We start from the raw sequence: 14,341 nt of genomic DNA on the forward strand, positions 1-14,341 counted from the left end.
AGGAAAACTCTCCTTCCATGCAAACAACTGGGCCTCTATTACCAACAACTGATGGGTCCTCAACATAGTGTCCCAGGGATACAAATTCTTTTTCCACACTCTGCCAACCCCAAAAGGGTTCCCAGATCTTCCTCCAAACCAGTGGGCAGAGGCCAAAAAATAAATCCATTCCCTGCTCTCCATGAGGACAATATAGCCTGTTCCTGCAGACCAGATAGGCCAATGATTTTATTCCAGGATTTTCCTGGTACCCAGAAGAGAGGGCACCTGGCACCCAATCCTCGATCTATCAATTCTAAACACCTTCCTGGTGATAACAAAATTCAAAATGCTCAACCTCCAGCAGCTTCTTCCTATGCTTTCCAAGGATGCTTAGTTAGCCACCCTAGACCTAAAAGAGGCCTACCTACACATCCCAATCAGGGAATCTTGCAGGAAATATTTACATTTCAAGGCAGGATCTATGCACTTTCAGTTCTCTGTGCTTCCCTTTGGCTTATCCACTGCTCCCAGAGTTTTCACAAAATGCCTGGCTCCAGCCATTGCTTTTTGCAGACAAAGAAATATTCAAATTTACCCCTACTTAGATGACTGCCTGATCCAGGCAGACAGTCAGGAAAAGTTGTTACAGCACCTGACCTTTGTGAAGGACCTACTGACCTCACTGGGGTATACTATAAATGAAAAGAAATCAAAGCTAGTCCCCACTCAAAAAATTGTATTCCTGGGAGTAAGCCTGGAGATGGCATCCCAGAAGGCATTCCTTACTCCAGAAAAACAAGCCTACCTGACAGGCTACTTCTCTCAACTAGCCACCAGAACCCAGTTATCTGCAAGGAAAATCCTGCAAGCTCTAGGGTTCATGGCCACCTGCATTCTACTCATTCCATATGCCAGACTGCATATGAGGAAACTACAATGGTACCTAAAAAGCTTTTGGTGTCAACACTCTCAGGACTTGGAAACTATCATACCTATGACAACCTGTCTAAGGAAAGATTTTCTTTGGTGGGCAGCAGCATGCAACCACAACAATGGTCTTCCCTTCTCACAACCCCTCGTTGCCCAGACCCTCACCACAGATGCATCAGATTGTGCCTGGGGTGCACACCTGGACGGCAGGTGCATTCAGGGCCATTGGAGCCCAAATCAAATGTATCTGTACATCAACCAAAAATAAATGCTAGCTGTTCAGCACACTCTGACAGCTTTCAGACCTCTACTCTCCCCGGGGCCTCTAGTGATAAAAACAGACAACACCACAATGATGTGGTATATCAATAAGCAGGGAGGAACTCACTCTTATCCTCTCTGCAGGCTCTCCCTGACCCTTTGGCACATGGCTTCAGCCATGCAAATTAAACTGGTAGCATAATTCCTGCCAGGCTCCCTAAACTCTCTGACAGACAACTTAAGCAGAAACCTGCTAGACCCACATGAGTGGCAGTTAGACCACAGAACCTGCAACTTTCTAACCCAGAAATGGGGCACCCTGAAGGTGGACCTCTTTGCCTCCCACAACAATCACCAGCTCAGCAAATTCTGCACCAGGGAACCTCACAGCAAGGCCTTGAAAGTGGATGCTCTATCCTTCCAATGGGTAAACCTCTCAATCTTTGCAGTTCCCCCTCTACCAGTAATTTCAAGGGTACTGCTCAAAATAAGGGAGGAAAAACCAAGGGCAATCTTGATTGGCCCAGACTTGCCACGCCAGCACTGGTACTCACTACTGCGCAGTCTGTCACCCCTGCCACCATGGCACCCACCTCAGATCCCAACTCTCCTGACTCAGAAGAATGGAGAATTCATGCATCCACAATTGCAGATCCTGAACCTGTCAGCCTGGCTTATACCCTGATCTCTCCTCCAGCTGCCAGCCTAAGCAAACAAGTCCTGGATGTTATACATGAGGCCAGATGCCCCAGCACTAGAAAATCCTATGCTGACAAGTGGAAAAGGTTTTGCACCTGGATCCAGGCTAAAGGAGCTGAAACAGTGCAGCCCTCCCTACCTCTCATCCTGGATTACCTAGCAAACCTACTGCACAGGGGCCTGTTCTTCTCTTCTATTAAAATTAATGCCTCTGCCATCTCTGCTCATTACAGCACAGAACCACCTCTCTTCTCACACCCTCGCAACAAACAGTTCCTAAGAGGGGCTAACAATTTAAGTCCACCCAGAAGAGCTCCTACCCCAGCTTGTGACCTTAATTTTGTGTTGGAAAAGTTCATCATACCCCCCTTTGAGCCTGCAGCTTCAGCAGAGTTAACATTCCTCTCTTGGAAAACAGACTTGTTTCTGCCCATCACTTCAGCTAGAAGAGTTTCAGAGCTACAAGCACTTATGGCTGTAGAGCCCTTCATCATTTTCCATGCTGACAGTCTCCCTCAGGACTAACCCAACTTTCATGCCTAAAGTGATGTCCAGTGTGACTCTCAACCAATCAATTAATTTGCCCACCTTTTTCCCTAACCCACAAAACAAGGGGGAAAGGATTCTGCATTCTCTAGATGTGCACAGACAGCTCAGATTCCACCTGGATAGGACTAAATCTTTTAGGAAAACTGACTAATTGCTAGTCAGCTTTGCAGCAGGAGCAGAAGGCAAAGCCATATCCAAACAAACAATCTCCAAATGGATAGCACACTGCATCCATTTCTGCTACAAACACCATGGGAAACCACCCCCTAAGGGGGTCAGGACACATTCCACCAGGGCACCCTCCACCTCTGCAGCTTTTCTCAGAGGGGTCCCCACCAGGGACATAATGGAGGCTGCAACATGGACTTCTGTTCATACCTTCACCAAGCATTACCACCTGCCTATCTTCTCCAAATCCAGGGCAGGTTTTGCAACCACAGTCTTGCAGGGCATCCTAGCCAGCCTCCAGTCTTCTTGACTGCCTCCACCCTTTTCTTCAGCTTTGGGAATCAACCCAAGTGTGATGACTGCAACAGTGAAACATGAAGAACATAGTACAGTTGTGTGCACTTATCATAAATGTAGATGTTCGAGTGTATTCACTGTTGCAGTCCTAGTTTCCCACCCTCCATTCCCCTTGTCTCTCTCTCTCTCTCTTCCTCACACTTTACAGGGAAGTTTTGTTATTTACTTTCTACTGGTGGTGTTCTTCCACCATAACCTAGCTCCTTATTTGGGGGCTCCTGACAGTTGTGGCAAGAAAAACTGATGTAGTGGCATTGGCTGCCTGATTTTATACCACTGATGATCTGATGTCAGTCCTGGAGTGACAGCAGCTGACACAGAAGTACTAAGCCTCTGGTATTCAGGCTGACTGAGGGGTACCCCTGGCATGATAACCCAAGTGTGATGACTGCAACAGTAAATACATTTGAACATCTACATTTAGGGTAAGTGTACACAATTGTACTTTAATAATGGGGTAATTAAAATCACCCATGAATATGTTATTGGGTTGGATGGTATTGGACATAGAATTTGAATGGCAATTGGAAACTGGAAATTATATCCAGGGGTTACACTATTTCATTTTTGCAGTTCCCAAGTGTCAGCCTGCACATCCCTCAAAGTTACCACTCCAGCAGAAGAGGACACCACTTTAAGAAATAAAGGCACTTCTACAAAAAAGAGCCATCCAAGAGGTCCAGATTCTACTTCAGGTTCTTTTTGGTGCCCAAAAAGACTAAGAACCTCAGACCAATTTTTGACTTAAGTCAATTAATCAAATGCATGACAAAAGAGTAATTCCAGATGGTCACGGTACAGTCAATACTTCCGTGCTTGCAGGCAGGTAACTAAATGTGATCTTTGAACTTTTGTGATGCTTATCTATTCATCAAAGTAGCAAAAGCATAAAAGAAGTTCCTTCACTTCCAGGTGGGAGTCAGTTGTTATCAGTTCCTAGCTCAGCCATTTGGATTCACCACGGCCCCATGGATGTTCACTTAAATGCATGTCTTTATTTGCAACTCACATGCAACTTCTAGGTAAAAGGATTTTCCATTATCTAGCCTAGATGGGTCATACTGGTTTCCACTGCAGAGGTACTTCTCTTGTCAGGACAGTACTTAGTCTGGCTGTGCCCATCCTTGGGGGATCACTGTCAACCTATAGAGGTCTTAAATGGACCCAGCGCAGTCTAAGATTTTCACTGGCTGCTGACTAGACATAGTAATGTAGCAAGGGCAGGGCAAGAGGGGTTCCTATCATGTTGTTGAACTATTAAAAGTTTGAACGTCATATGATCGACACCATATGATCAAACTTTTAAAAGTTTGAACATTGCAACAGAGATCCCCATACAGTGTGGCAATGGAAGTTTTCCATTGTATGCACTGTAGTGCGATCTCAGAGTTGGTATATTTAAAGAGTGGGGGTGTGGGGGGTCCAGGGGGGCTTGTCCCCTTATTAAGCTTTCAGGTAGGTTTTTTCTGGGGTTTTTTTTTTGTTTGATTTTTGAACTTTTAAGAGTTCGAAAATATGGTCTCAACCACATGGTGTTCGAACTTTTAAAAGTTCGATTATCTGATATAGACCCGGGTATGGGTTCACAACAGGAGGCTAGGTTGTACATCACTGTACTGTAGATGAGAGCAGGACTTGCTTTCCCAGGGTGCTCTTGCCAACTACAGTATGGTACATAAACATTTCATTGGTATGGTACATAAACAAACAAGGTGGGACACAATCTTACTTTCTTTGTAGCAAAGCCATGAGGGTAAGGAAATGGGCCTTAACATCACATCATTTTCTTGTTGCAATGCACAATCTGAAGACACGCAACATGATTGCAGACAGGCTGAGCACTCAAATGCTGATCCCACATGAAAGATGTCTCAAGAAGAAGACAGCACTAAACATATCTTTGACATAGGGCAGATCTTGTTGCGATATATTTGCTTCACCATCAATCACCAAATGCAGAGATTTTTTTAACATTGTTGCTCTGGAAGAAAAGACCCCAACAGATGTATTATCCTATGATTGCCCCCCCCCCCGCCCAAGTTTTCCTTTATGCACTTCTACCTTTTCCTTTAATAACCAACTTCCTTCAGAAATCCACAATGTGCAAAGCAAATATCTTACTCATAGCCACATTCTGGTTGCTCTAGATTTAGTTTCCCCTACTGTGGTTTCACCTGGTGAGAACACCCCTTCTCCCTTCACAGTATCTTCATCTGTTGTCTCATTTGTCCAGTTCACCCCATCCAGACATTCATTACCTTCATTCAATTGCATGTTTTTTTCTTTTAGTGATGGCCAAGAATCCAACCTTTCCCAAAGAGGTATTCAAATAAAGAAGAATATCTGTTAGACTGCTTGGATGTCCACAGGCAATTTCCATTTTATCTGCACAGTATGAAGACTTCAGGAAGTACAATCATTTGTGTCCTTCTTCTCATTTAAGAAAGGACAAAAAGTATCAAAATCACCCTTTCAAAACATTGATTATGCGATTGCATCTCTTACTGTTATACCTTTGGAGGGAAGTCATTTACAACTAATTCTAATGTGTACTGTGTTAGGGCGAAGGCTACATCAGCTACCTTTCCTCTATACTTACACTTGCAGGGCACTGGAACTGCTTCATGGTCAATCTTACATACATTTGCAAAGCATTGCAGTTTGAGCACCCTCTCTAAGTCTCATGCTTCCTTTGGTGCCATCATTCCAAAAGCCCAAAGTTATTTTAGGATTCTGTCCAAATGTTTCAGTGTCTGGACAGGACCAGATGAAATATGTAAATTACATACTTTCCAGAATGGTAGGGCTTATCTGGTCTTTACCCTTACACTGGAACACCCTGCCACCATCCCCAGTGAGACCTGTAGAAATCCCTGCGTTCTAGTCCTTTCCCAGGTTTCCTATCCTTATGTGATTTTTATGTGACTCTTAGGTTAACTTGTCTGTGGATGAGGATATCGCTAGTTATTCCTTTTCCTCAATCTCCCTACAGCAAGAGATTGTGGGAGAAAAGAGGAGCTTCAGTTTGTGTAAAGTGTTGTCAGGAAAAAGGCGCAAAGGCAACAAGTCCAGCTGCTTCACTGACCCAGACAGAGACCAAATAAATGTATTGTTCTGGTAAATACATGGTGTACATTTCATCTCCTTCATTGCTAACCAGTTAGTACAAAAAGTATGTAAGGTAATTTGTCCAGACTGCTATCTCACTCTATTTCATGTGCAAATACATCACAGAACAAATCCTTACCAGCTAAACCTAAAGCTTATTCAACAAGGTCACTCACTGCTTCAAAAGCCTTTTTCAGAAATTCTACTGGGGATGAAGCCTTTGTTGCAATAACTTGGTCTAAGTTAAATACTTTTGCTAAATACTATAACCTGGATATAATTTCCTGATGCAGAGCTATCTTAAAGTCCTTAAAGGTATCCTGCTATGATGCCACCCAGTGTTTCAGGTAACTGGAGATTCTGACCTTTCCATCAGATTGGGTGTGCCAGATGAATAGAATAATAGCTATGTATTTACCATAATGCTGGATCCTTTCAATTTGGCCCATCTAATATGACATCTCTCAGTTAATATTCCCATCCAATACATGTAACCCTGTACAAATTGCAGAAGAAGTTATTACTGGGCACACTGCAGGTGCTATGAAGAACATTTCTGGCTGACATCAAAGATTAAAGCAATACTAATTTCATGAACTTTAATTGTACTTTGACTTAGGAATGGGTTCCATTTCCATCATGGTATTAGAAACCCAAAAGACTTGGAGAAATTCCTGAAATCTGGCAGACCACTTGTGTATCTGACATGGCGTAGTGGTAAATCACTTTGGCTATGTTGTGCAGGGTCCTGAGTTCAAGACTTGCAGAGGTTGTTTATATATCTGGCATGGCTTAGTGGTAAATCACTTTGTCTATAGTGTACAGGGTCCTGGGTTTGAGCCTTGCAGATTCTGTTTACGGGTGGGAAGATGGCATAATGGTTAAGGTGTTTACCTTGCAAACACAAGGTGCAGGGTTTGATTCTCACATGGGGTAGTAGGCTAGGCTTAAAATTACCCACAAGGGCAGTTAGCCTAGTAATAATCTATGAACCTAACATATAGCTCTTTTGGCCCATCTCTTACATATTCTTCTATGATTCATAATCCTGTACCATTAGCCAGCAAACTCGATCTGTAGAGAGTTAGTGCACAGAGAGATTATGGGTGGGAAACTTCTTAAAAGGATCTCTAGGCCTGGAACACTACCAGGGCTGGATCAGATCAGACTATTGGTTTGGTACCCATCAGTTAGATTGAATGCACCAGGATGAAAGGATCAATCATTATGGTAGGTGCATAGCAGCCATTTATAAGTTAGAGCACTTCTTAACTGTCCCTGGAAGGAGATAATATAGAGAAAGGTGAGTGACCTTTCCATATGAAACGAGTATAAGAGACTACTATGAAAATTATACTCTATTCTCACACATGTATAGTTGTCTTTGCCTCATCAAGTTTAATAATAACCTTAGTTTAACAATTTCAAATAAACTTATCTTATGGAAAGATATATTGTGGACACCTATCACACACTTACAGAATAATTTTATAGTAAAAAGTTAGTTCTTTCAGGTTGTATAGGATAATTAAAACTGCTGTATTATTGGTTAACAGTAAAATGTTGCAAGCTGTTCACTGGTGAAATAATTGCAACCATCTGACAAAGGATTATTTTATTTTTCTCTGTAAATACCAGTGTTCTTGACTTGAATGCATTTGAAAGACAAAATAAAGCAGAAGGGCTTGGAATGGTCACTGAAGAAGGCTCCCGTAAGTAAAGCAAATTGTTTATTAAGAATGATAAAAATCTTAAATAATTTCATGAGTGCTAAAATTTTTAAGTTCAATTTGCATGTTTTGTGGTAATGATTTTAGTTTGCCTATTTAAAACAGCTAATTCATGACAATCTACAATCTTTTTGGAGTGTATAAACATTTTTGTTAACGTTTCATAATCTGTACCTTTTTAAATGTGTATTCTTGTACTGTCTCCCTTTCTATTTTTCTAATCTTCATTCATTTTTTTTTTTTTTTATTTTACTTACTACTTTGCAGTCCTCATCAGTGAATGTGGTAAATATCTAGTTTGGATTTTTCATTTTTTAGTTGCTCTCTGTAGCTGCACGTTTGTTATCTGTTCTTCAATTTTTTTATCATTAAGGTTTTCTCTCCCCATTATATCATCCATGTTTGTATTAAAATGCATCTTCTTACTGTATTTGTAAACTACTAATTTGTGTTTGAGTTGTCTTATACTAATAGCTATGGTAATCAGAAACATTTTTCTTCTGATTGTTTCACCTTGTCTTGACATTATTGCTTTGTCTGTATCTCCACATTACTATATCCGCAATGTTTGCTTCAGTCCTTCACACTTACTGAAAAGCATTTTTTATTTAGTAGTACACTTATGCTTTAAAGAGACTGTCATATGCAGACTTTAACACTTAAACAAATGAATGAAGGCTTGGCATTTGTTCATGTTCTCACCTCTAAAAGGAATCAATAAACACTTTTGATATCTGTTTTTAAGGTGAAAAAGTCCTACAGAATGATGAATTTACACGGGATCTTTTTAGATTCTTGCAGCTGCTCTGTGAAGGTCATAACAACGGTAAGTACATGTTATTTTTTATTTTATTTTATCCATTTATTAACCAGGTAAGCCTGGCAAATTAGTGCAGAGGACTTGTTAATGAACTGCTCCATGTTCCACGGATACAAGACTTGAATCTTTCTATCTTCATTGACCTGGTGTGGCCTTGAGCAAGTCACTTAACCAGAAAGTACTTTTGGGTGATTGGGAATTTGGGCTTGGCTCCGTAATGGTCTCCTGGAATGCATGCCTAGTATTGATCTATTACTTCAAGGCCTGATTTCAGTGTCATAGTTTCATAGTTTCATAGTATAGTACTAGGCTATCTGCCCTGGGGCATTTGTAAGCCTAGCCATAGTGATGTGGCTTTTGCCACCCCATGAAATGGTACAAAAATGCACAGAATAAATCCAGTATGGTAACACTGTCAACTCTCTGTGCTAAACTTCCTCTTTACAATAGTATGTTTGAAAAATATATTACCAACAGTGAAAGAATGAGAAATTAACTACAGTCATCTGACAAAGCATTGTTTTATTTCTTTCTGTGAATGTCTGCAAAGCAGTCAAAGACAAACAGTGAAGCTTAGGAAAATTATTACACTATAAACTGATTTTTGAAAAATGCTCTGTTCAAGTACGTTTCTAATTTCTATACATCATGTAACACTTTACTTACGTTTATAGATTTTCAGAATTTCCTGCGAACTCAAACAGGCAATACCACAACAGTCAATATTATTATAAGTACTGTTGACTACCTGCTACGCCTTCAGGTAATATTTATGCCCTATAATGTTACAAAAATAATCTCTAGATTTTAAAATACTTTTCATATTATGCAGCATATTAAGTACTTGGAATAGTCTGGGATATTAAAATCTCACAAAAAGACAATCAGAACTGTAATACGCTATTTTATCATGTGAACAGTATTTTGTAAATTGGACAATGTTAATAAAATGTAAAATCAGTATCAAGAAGTGCTTGTTAAATGGCAAGAACACTTAAATATTTCTTTTAACGGTAATACTCATTACAACACTGACAATTACTCAATGCTTATTTCTGAATTTCCAGTGATCCCACAGCATGACTGAGACTGAAAAGAACTCTTATGTTGCAACTGACTGAATGAGTGCAGAGTGTTTCATAAGCTTGCAATTAGGCATGTGTATTCCACACCTGGAATTAATAATACACAGATGTTATTTTTGTATTATTAGCTAGTTCCATGGCACAGACAGATGAAGCCCTGTCTGAGACCCAGCCAGACTAAGTTCACATAGCAGTCCAGGCACTAGAGGAGTCAGCCATGGAGGATGGGAGTGAGCAACTAATTCAGCAAACCCATCCTGGAGGGAGGTATTTTGATCCACTGCATGGCTGCCAACTTATGAAGATCAAGTAACATAGACAGCAGTAGAAAAGGTTAAAGGATAGATGCATTGATCTGCAAAGTAGCACACAGCCTGTAGTTGACTTAACTGAGCATGTGGAAGCAGAAACAAAATGTGCCAACATTGCACCTGTCAAGTGTCATGGTGAAGGTGGGGGATTAAGAGAATATAACATTTCCTAATCCCTTCTGGATGATGGTAACAGTCCCCAAAATCACCTCACTCTCCTGGTATCCTCAAATGTTGGGAAAGAGGAATGAATGGAAGAGCAGGTGATGGAAGTTTAAGAGTCTTATAGGTTAGGAGGTGAAAAAACATGTAGAAAGCAATTTAAAAAAGGATATTTCATGTACTATAAACCCAAGGTCTGGTATGCACTTACATTTTTTTATGTCAGCAAGGCAAAATTAGTGATTTGATTTCTTTCACACCTGACCTGTACTGCCTGGCTTCTCTGATATACATATAGATATATTTATACACACACACACACACTCACACACACACACACACACACACACACACACACACACACACACACACACACACACATACACACACACTCACACGAGTGCACACCGTGACAGCAATATCATGGCTGAAAAAGACATTTGATCAGTTCAGTTACCCAGCTTATCCAGTATAAATGACTGAATAGTATCCCTTGATAAGACAGTGCTGAAGTGGACTGTATTCCTACATGCAAGCGCCTAAGATGATTTGAAAGAATATAAGAAGAACCCAGTAAAGGAAACTTCTTCGGCGATACCTTAATATAATAATGTCTGTATGAAGGACAACAGTGTTTTCATAAAATCCCTCCTTCACAGCTTTATTAAAGTGCAGATTCAAATAATGACAGTGCAAACTGAAGACAATGATTAATAAAATTCTAAGAGACAGCTAAAAGTTTTGATTTTTTTATTTGTTTCTTTCCAAGTGAAAGAAACTATGTTCATGTACCCCAGTCACAAGATGAAGATAATTGCATTGCATTATACTGGCAGCTTAGAGAAGTCAGTAAACCAGCATGTTTGATGGAGAAAATCTTAGTACATGAAGAAAGCCGATGCACACATGAGAGGAGGAGATGTGAAAACTTTACACAGACAGCTGCCAGAGGTCAGGAATGAACCCCAGATCATACAACTGTAAGGCAGAAACGTTGATCATTGAGCCACAGTGCTATCTAGGAGACTCCTTAGCTCATTCTGCCTTGCTTTTGAAAACTGTACGTCCATCCACTGAATAGCACCCATCTGTCATTATGTAGCATTTCCCAAAGAAGGATGACAAAATAATCCATGTCATTATCTCAAACTTTACTATACCAATACCTACTTGTGGTTATTAAAACTAATACATCATATTTTTATTGGTTAATACGAGTTTACTTGCTGCACTTGTTTAATTTACTGCTTTGAGCTAACCAGACCTGTGCATAACCAAACAGGGTGTAGTTTGCCACTGAGGATTTATGGCTTGAACAGACTAGTACACAATAATTCATGCAATTTGCATTGCAACATTAAGAAAGCATGGTTAAAGAGACTAATGCGTAATTATGCAGGATTTAGTCTTACTGTAAGAATGCACAATTAAACTAGTGCATAGTCATGCAGATTCGTAAAAAAAAAGTCACTTGTCAACAGTCTGATGCTCCCACCTAGCCCTGTGCCGTCACACCAAACAACCTACACACTCACATGTTACCTGAAAGTGACAAAAAGGTCCCTTCTTTGATCTGGTGTTCCTCCCGGTGAGCCAGATCCTATTTCCCTCTCTCCCTACTGTCCCATAGTGGACAAATGAGGAGCATAAAAAAAATAAGAAATCAATTAAAAAAAAAGAAACAGATTTGCCAATTGTTCCCCCAACACCTTGTACTCAGGGTGGCTGCCCCTTCACCCCACCCTAGCTATGCTTCTACAGTCCTGTAGTTTTTAATAGACTTAGAATGTAGGGTTAGGGTCAACAGAGTCACTGCACAAGCATGCAGTCTGTTCTCTGACTCTTGCATTCTAGAGCTAAACAGACCCATACAAAATCATGCAGTGTGAACTTTCTGTCATAGAATGCAGTTAGCTGTACCTGTGCACAATTATGCAGTCTTAAGTCTTGGGATTAGAATGTGAGGTTAACTGGATCCATTCACAAACATTCAGTCTGTAGTGTCACATTTAAAATGCAGTGTTAACCTTCCTCCTATACAATCACGTAGTCGGTAGTCTTTGTATTAGAATGTAGTAGTAACAAACTCATGTACAATCATAGAGTCCATAACTTGTCACTTAAGAGTACAGGGTATTTTGTATCCCCCACACACACTTTTAAGGTCTAGTCCATACAGGGTTAACAAGATCCGTGTACAATCATGCAGTCTGCAGTCTCACAGAATGCAGAGCTAATGAGGCTCATGTGCAGTTATGCAGTCTGTAGCCTCTCGGTTAGAAAGCAGAGTTAACCAGCCCTGTGTACAGTTGTGCAGTCTCTAGCCTCTCGGTTAGAATGCAGAGTTAACTAGGCCCATGTACAATCATGTAGCCTGTAGTCTTTCAGTTAAAATGCAGAGTTAACCAGGCCTATGTGCAATTGTGTAGTCTGTAGCCTCTTGGTAGGGAATGTAGGGTTAAGCAAGCCCATGTACAGATGTGCAGTCTGTAGTCTCTCTGCTAGAATGCAGTGTTAACCAGGCCCATGTACAGTTGTGCAGTTTCTAGTCTGTACATAGATTGCAGGGTACACAACATCTATCCACAGTCATGTTGTCTATAGACTTGTTGAAATGCAGGGTGAACTGGGCCCATTCACAGCCATGAAGTCTGCTGTCTCACACTTAGAAGTTAGAGTTAAACAGACCCATTGAAATTCATCTGTTCTATAGACTTAGTGTTCCCAGACTGCTGCATGCAAGCTACAAATAACCATGCTAGTATTTCCAGCTCTTTATTTCTGGTAGACTGGAATTGATAAATCTGCTTTTTTTCCCAAGATTCTAAACTTTAAAAAGTATTTACTGTTCTTTTTCTTTTTAAACTATTCATGATATACACAGATCTGTATTAGCAAGCAATATTCTAATTTATCCGAAATCACAGTACAGCCTTTCTGTCATCCAAAAAATAAACAGGCAATAAGATAACAGCTGACGGGATTGCCCCTTGTGCCAGGCTTACAAAAATAAACTAGCATTGCATAGACCTGTGTACAAACTATTTTCTGTATTAGGTCTTTCTTTGCCATTTGCAAATTGAAAGAGTGCTGTTTTCCAAAAAAAAAGATGCACATATACATGGTATGCTGTATTTAAAATATCAAATGTATATTGTTTATCATCATGTAGTAATACACAAGTACAGTGGTGCACAGTGCCATATAACATGCTGAATAGCAGCACACCACAAAATACATAGTGCTGCCAGTTTTAGGTAATAGTAATTAAAAGACTTTCAGTTTGTCCCAGTTAGGGGTCGCCACAGCAGAACTCCGGTCCGCTCATGATTGGCACTGGATTTTTACGGTGCCGAGTTGCCAGCCCAACGCCCAACCTTCAACGAAGGCATACCCATTCACGCTCGCACCTACCAGCATGTCTTTAACGTCACTCGACCACAGGGAGGACATGCAGACTCCACACAGAAGGCACTCCAGCCAAGAATCGAACAGGAGAACCTCTTGCTGAGAGGCGACAACGCTAACCGCTGCACCACCATGGCTTTTAGGTAATAGTAATGTTGTATCTTTCAGATTTTTTTCCCAGTTAGGGGTTGCCACAGCGGAACTCCGGTCCGCTAACGATTGGCAGTTGATTTTTACGTGCTGAGTTGCCAGCCCTAATGCACAACCTTCAACGAAGGTACGCCCATTCACACATGTCTCCACGCAGAAGACGCTCTAGCTGAGAGTCGAACCAGTCAGTGTCTTACTGTGCGGCGACAACGCTACCAACTGACCACAATTCACAATACTGTGGTTCCAAAACTAATAATAATAGTATAGTACTTGCTGAAAGAATATTATCCATTGAAACAAAGATGACTTCAACCTGCTTCTTATTTTACAGTGCCTGTGTCATGGCATTGTTAACCTGCCATATTTACGTAAGCAGAATGCTTGAAAATGATGTCATCATGCTTGGCTGACATTACCGTTAGCAGACCTAGCCCAGAAGTATTGCAGATGACAGCCAGAAAATATACATACTTATGTAATATTTTATTTTTCTGGCTTTCCCCTGCATCGTGAAAAACAGTTTTATTTCCTAGTGGTTAGCTCTATTAAACCTACATAATGAACATCTAAGTGACCTCTTCAACTTCAATTTTAATGTCATACCAGATTACTTAGCAA

General features: G+C 40.7%; 1 protein-coding gene across 1 annotated transcript in view; it reads left to right on the plus strand.

Annotated features, from left to right (window-relative positions):
* RYR3 (ryanodine receptor 3) overlaps positions 1 to 14,341 on the plus strand; it is a 3,250,282-nt gene that overhangs the window by 2,787,404 nt on the left and 448,537 nt on the right. Inside the window, exons 82-85 of the mRNA XM_044074157.1 lie at positions 7,693 to 7,766; positions 8,052 to 8,069; positions 8,530 to 8,610; positions 9,279 to 9,367. Coding sequence (XP_043930092.1) covers positions 7,693 to 7,766; positions 8,052 to 8,069; positions 8,530 to 8,610; positions 9,279 to 9,367 — 262 coding nt within the window. The remainder of the gene's footprint in view (positions 1 to 7,692; positions 7,767 to 8,051; positions 8,070 to 8,529; positions 8,611 to 9,278; positions 9,368 to 14,341) is intronic.

This window comes from Protopterus annectens, chromosome 6.part0 (genome assembly GCF_019279795.1).
Source record: "Protopterus annectens isolate FY-2018-M chromosome 6.part0, PAN1.0, whole genome shotgun sequence".
Classification (NCBI taxonomy): domain Eukaryota; kingdom Metazoa; phylum Chordata; order Ceratodontiformes; family Protopteridae; genus Protopterus; species Protopterus annectens.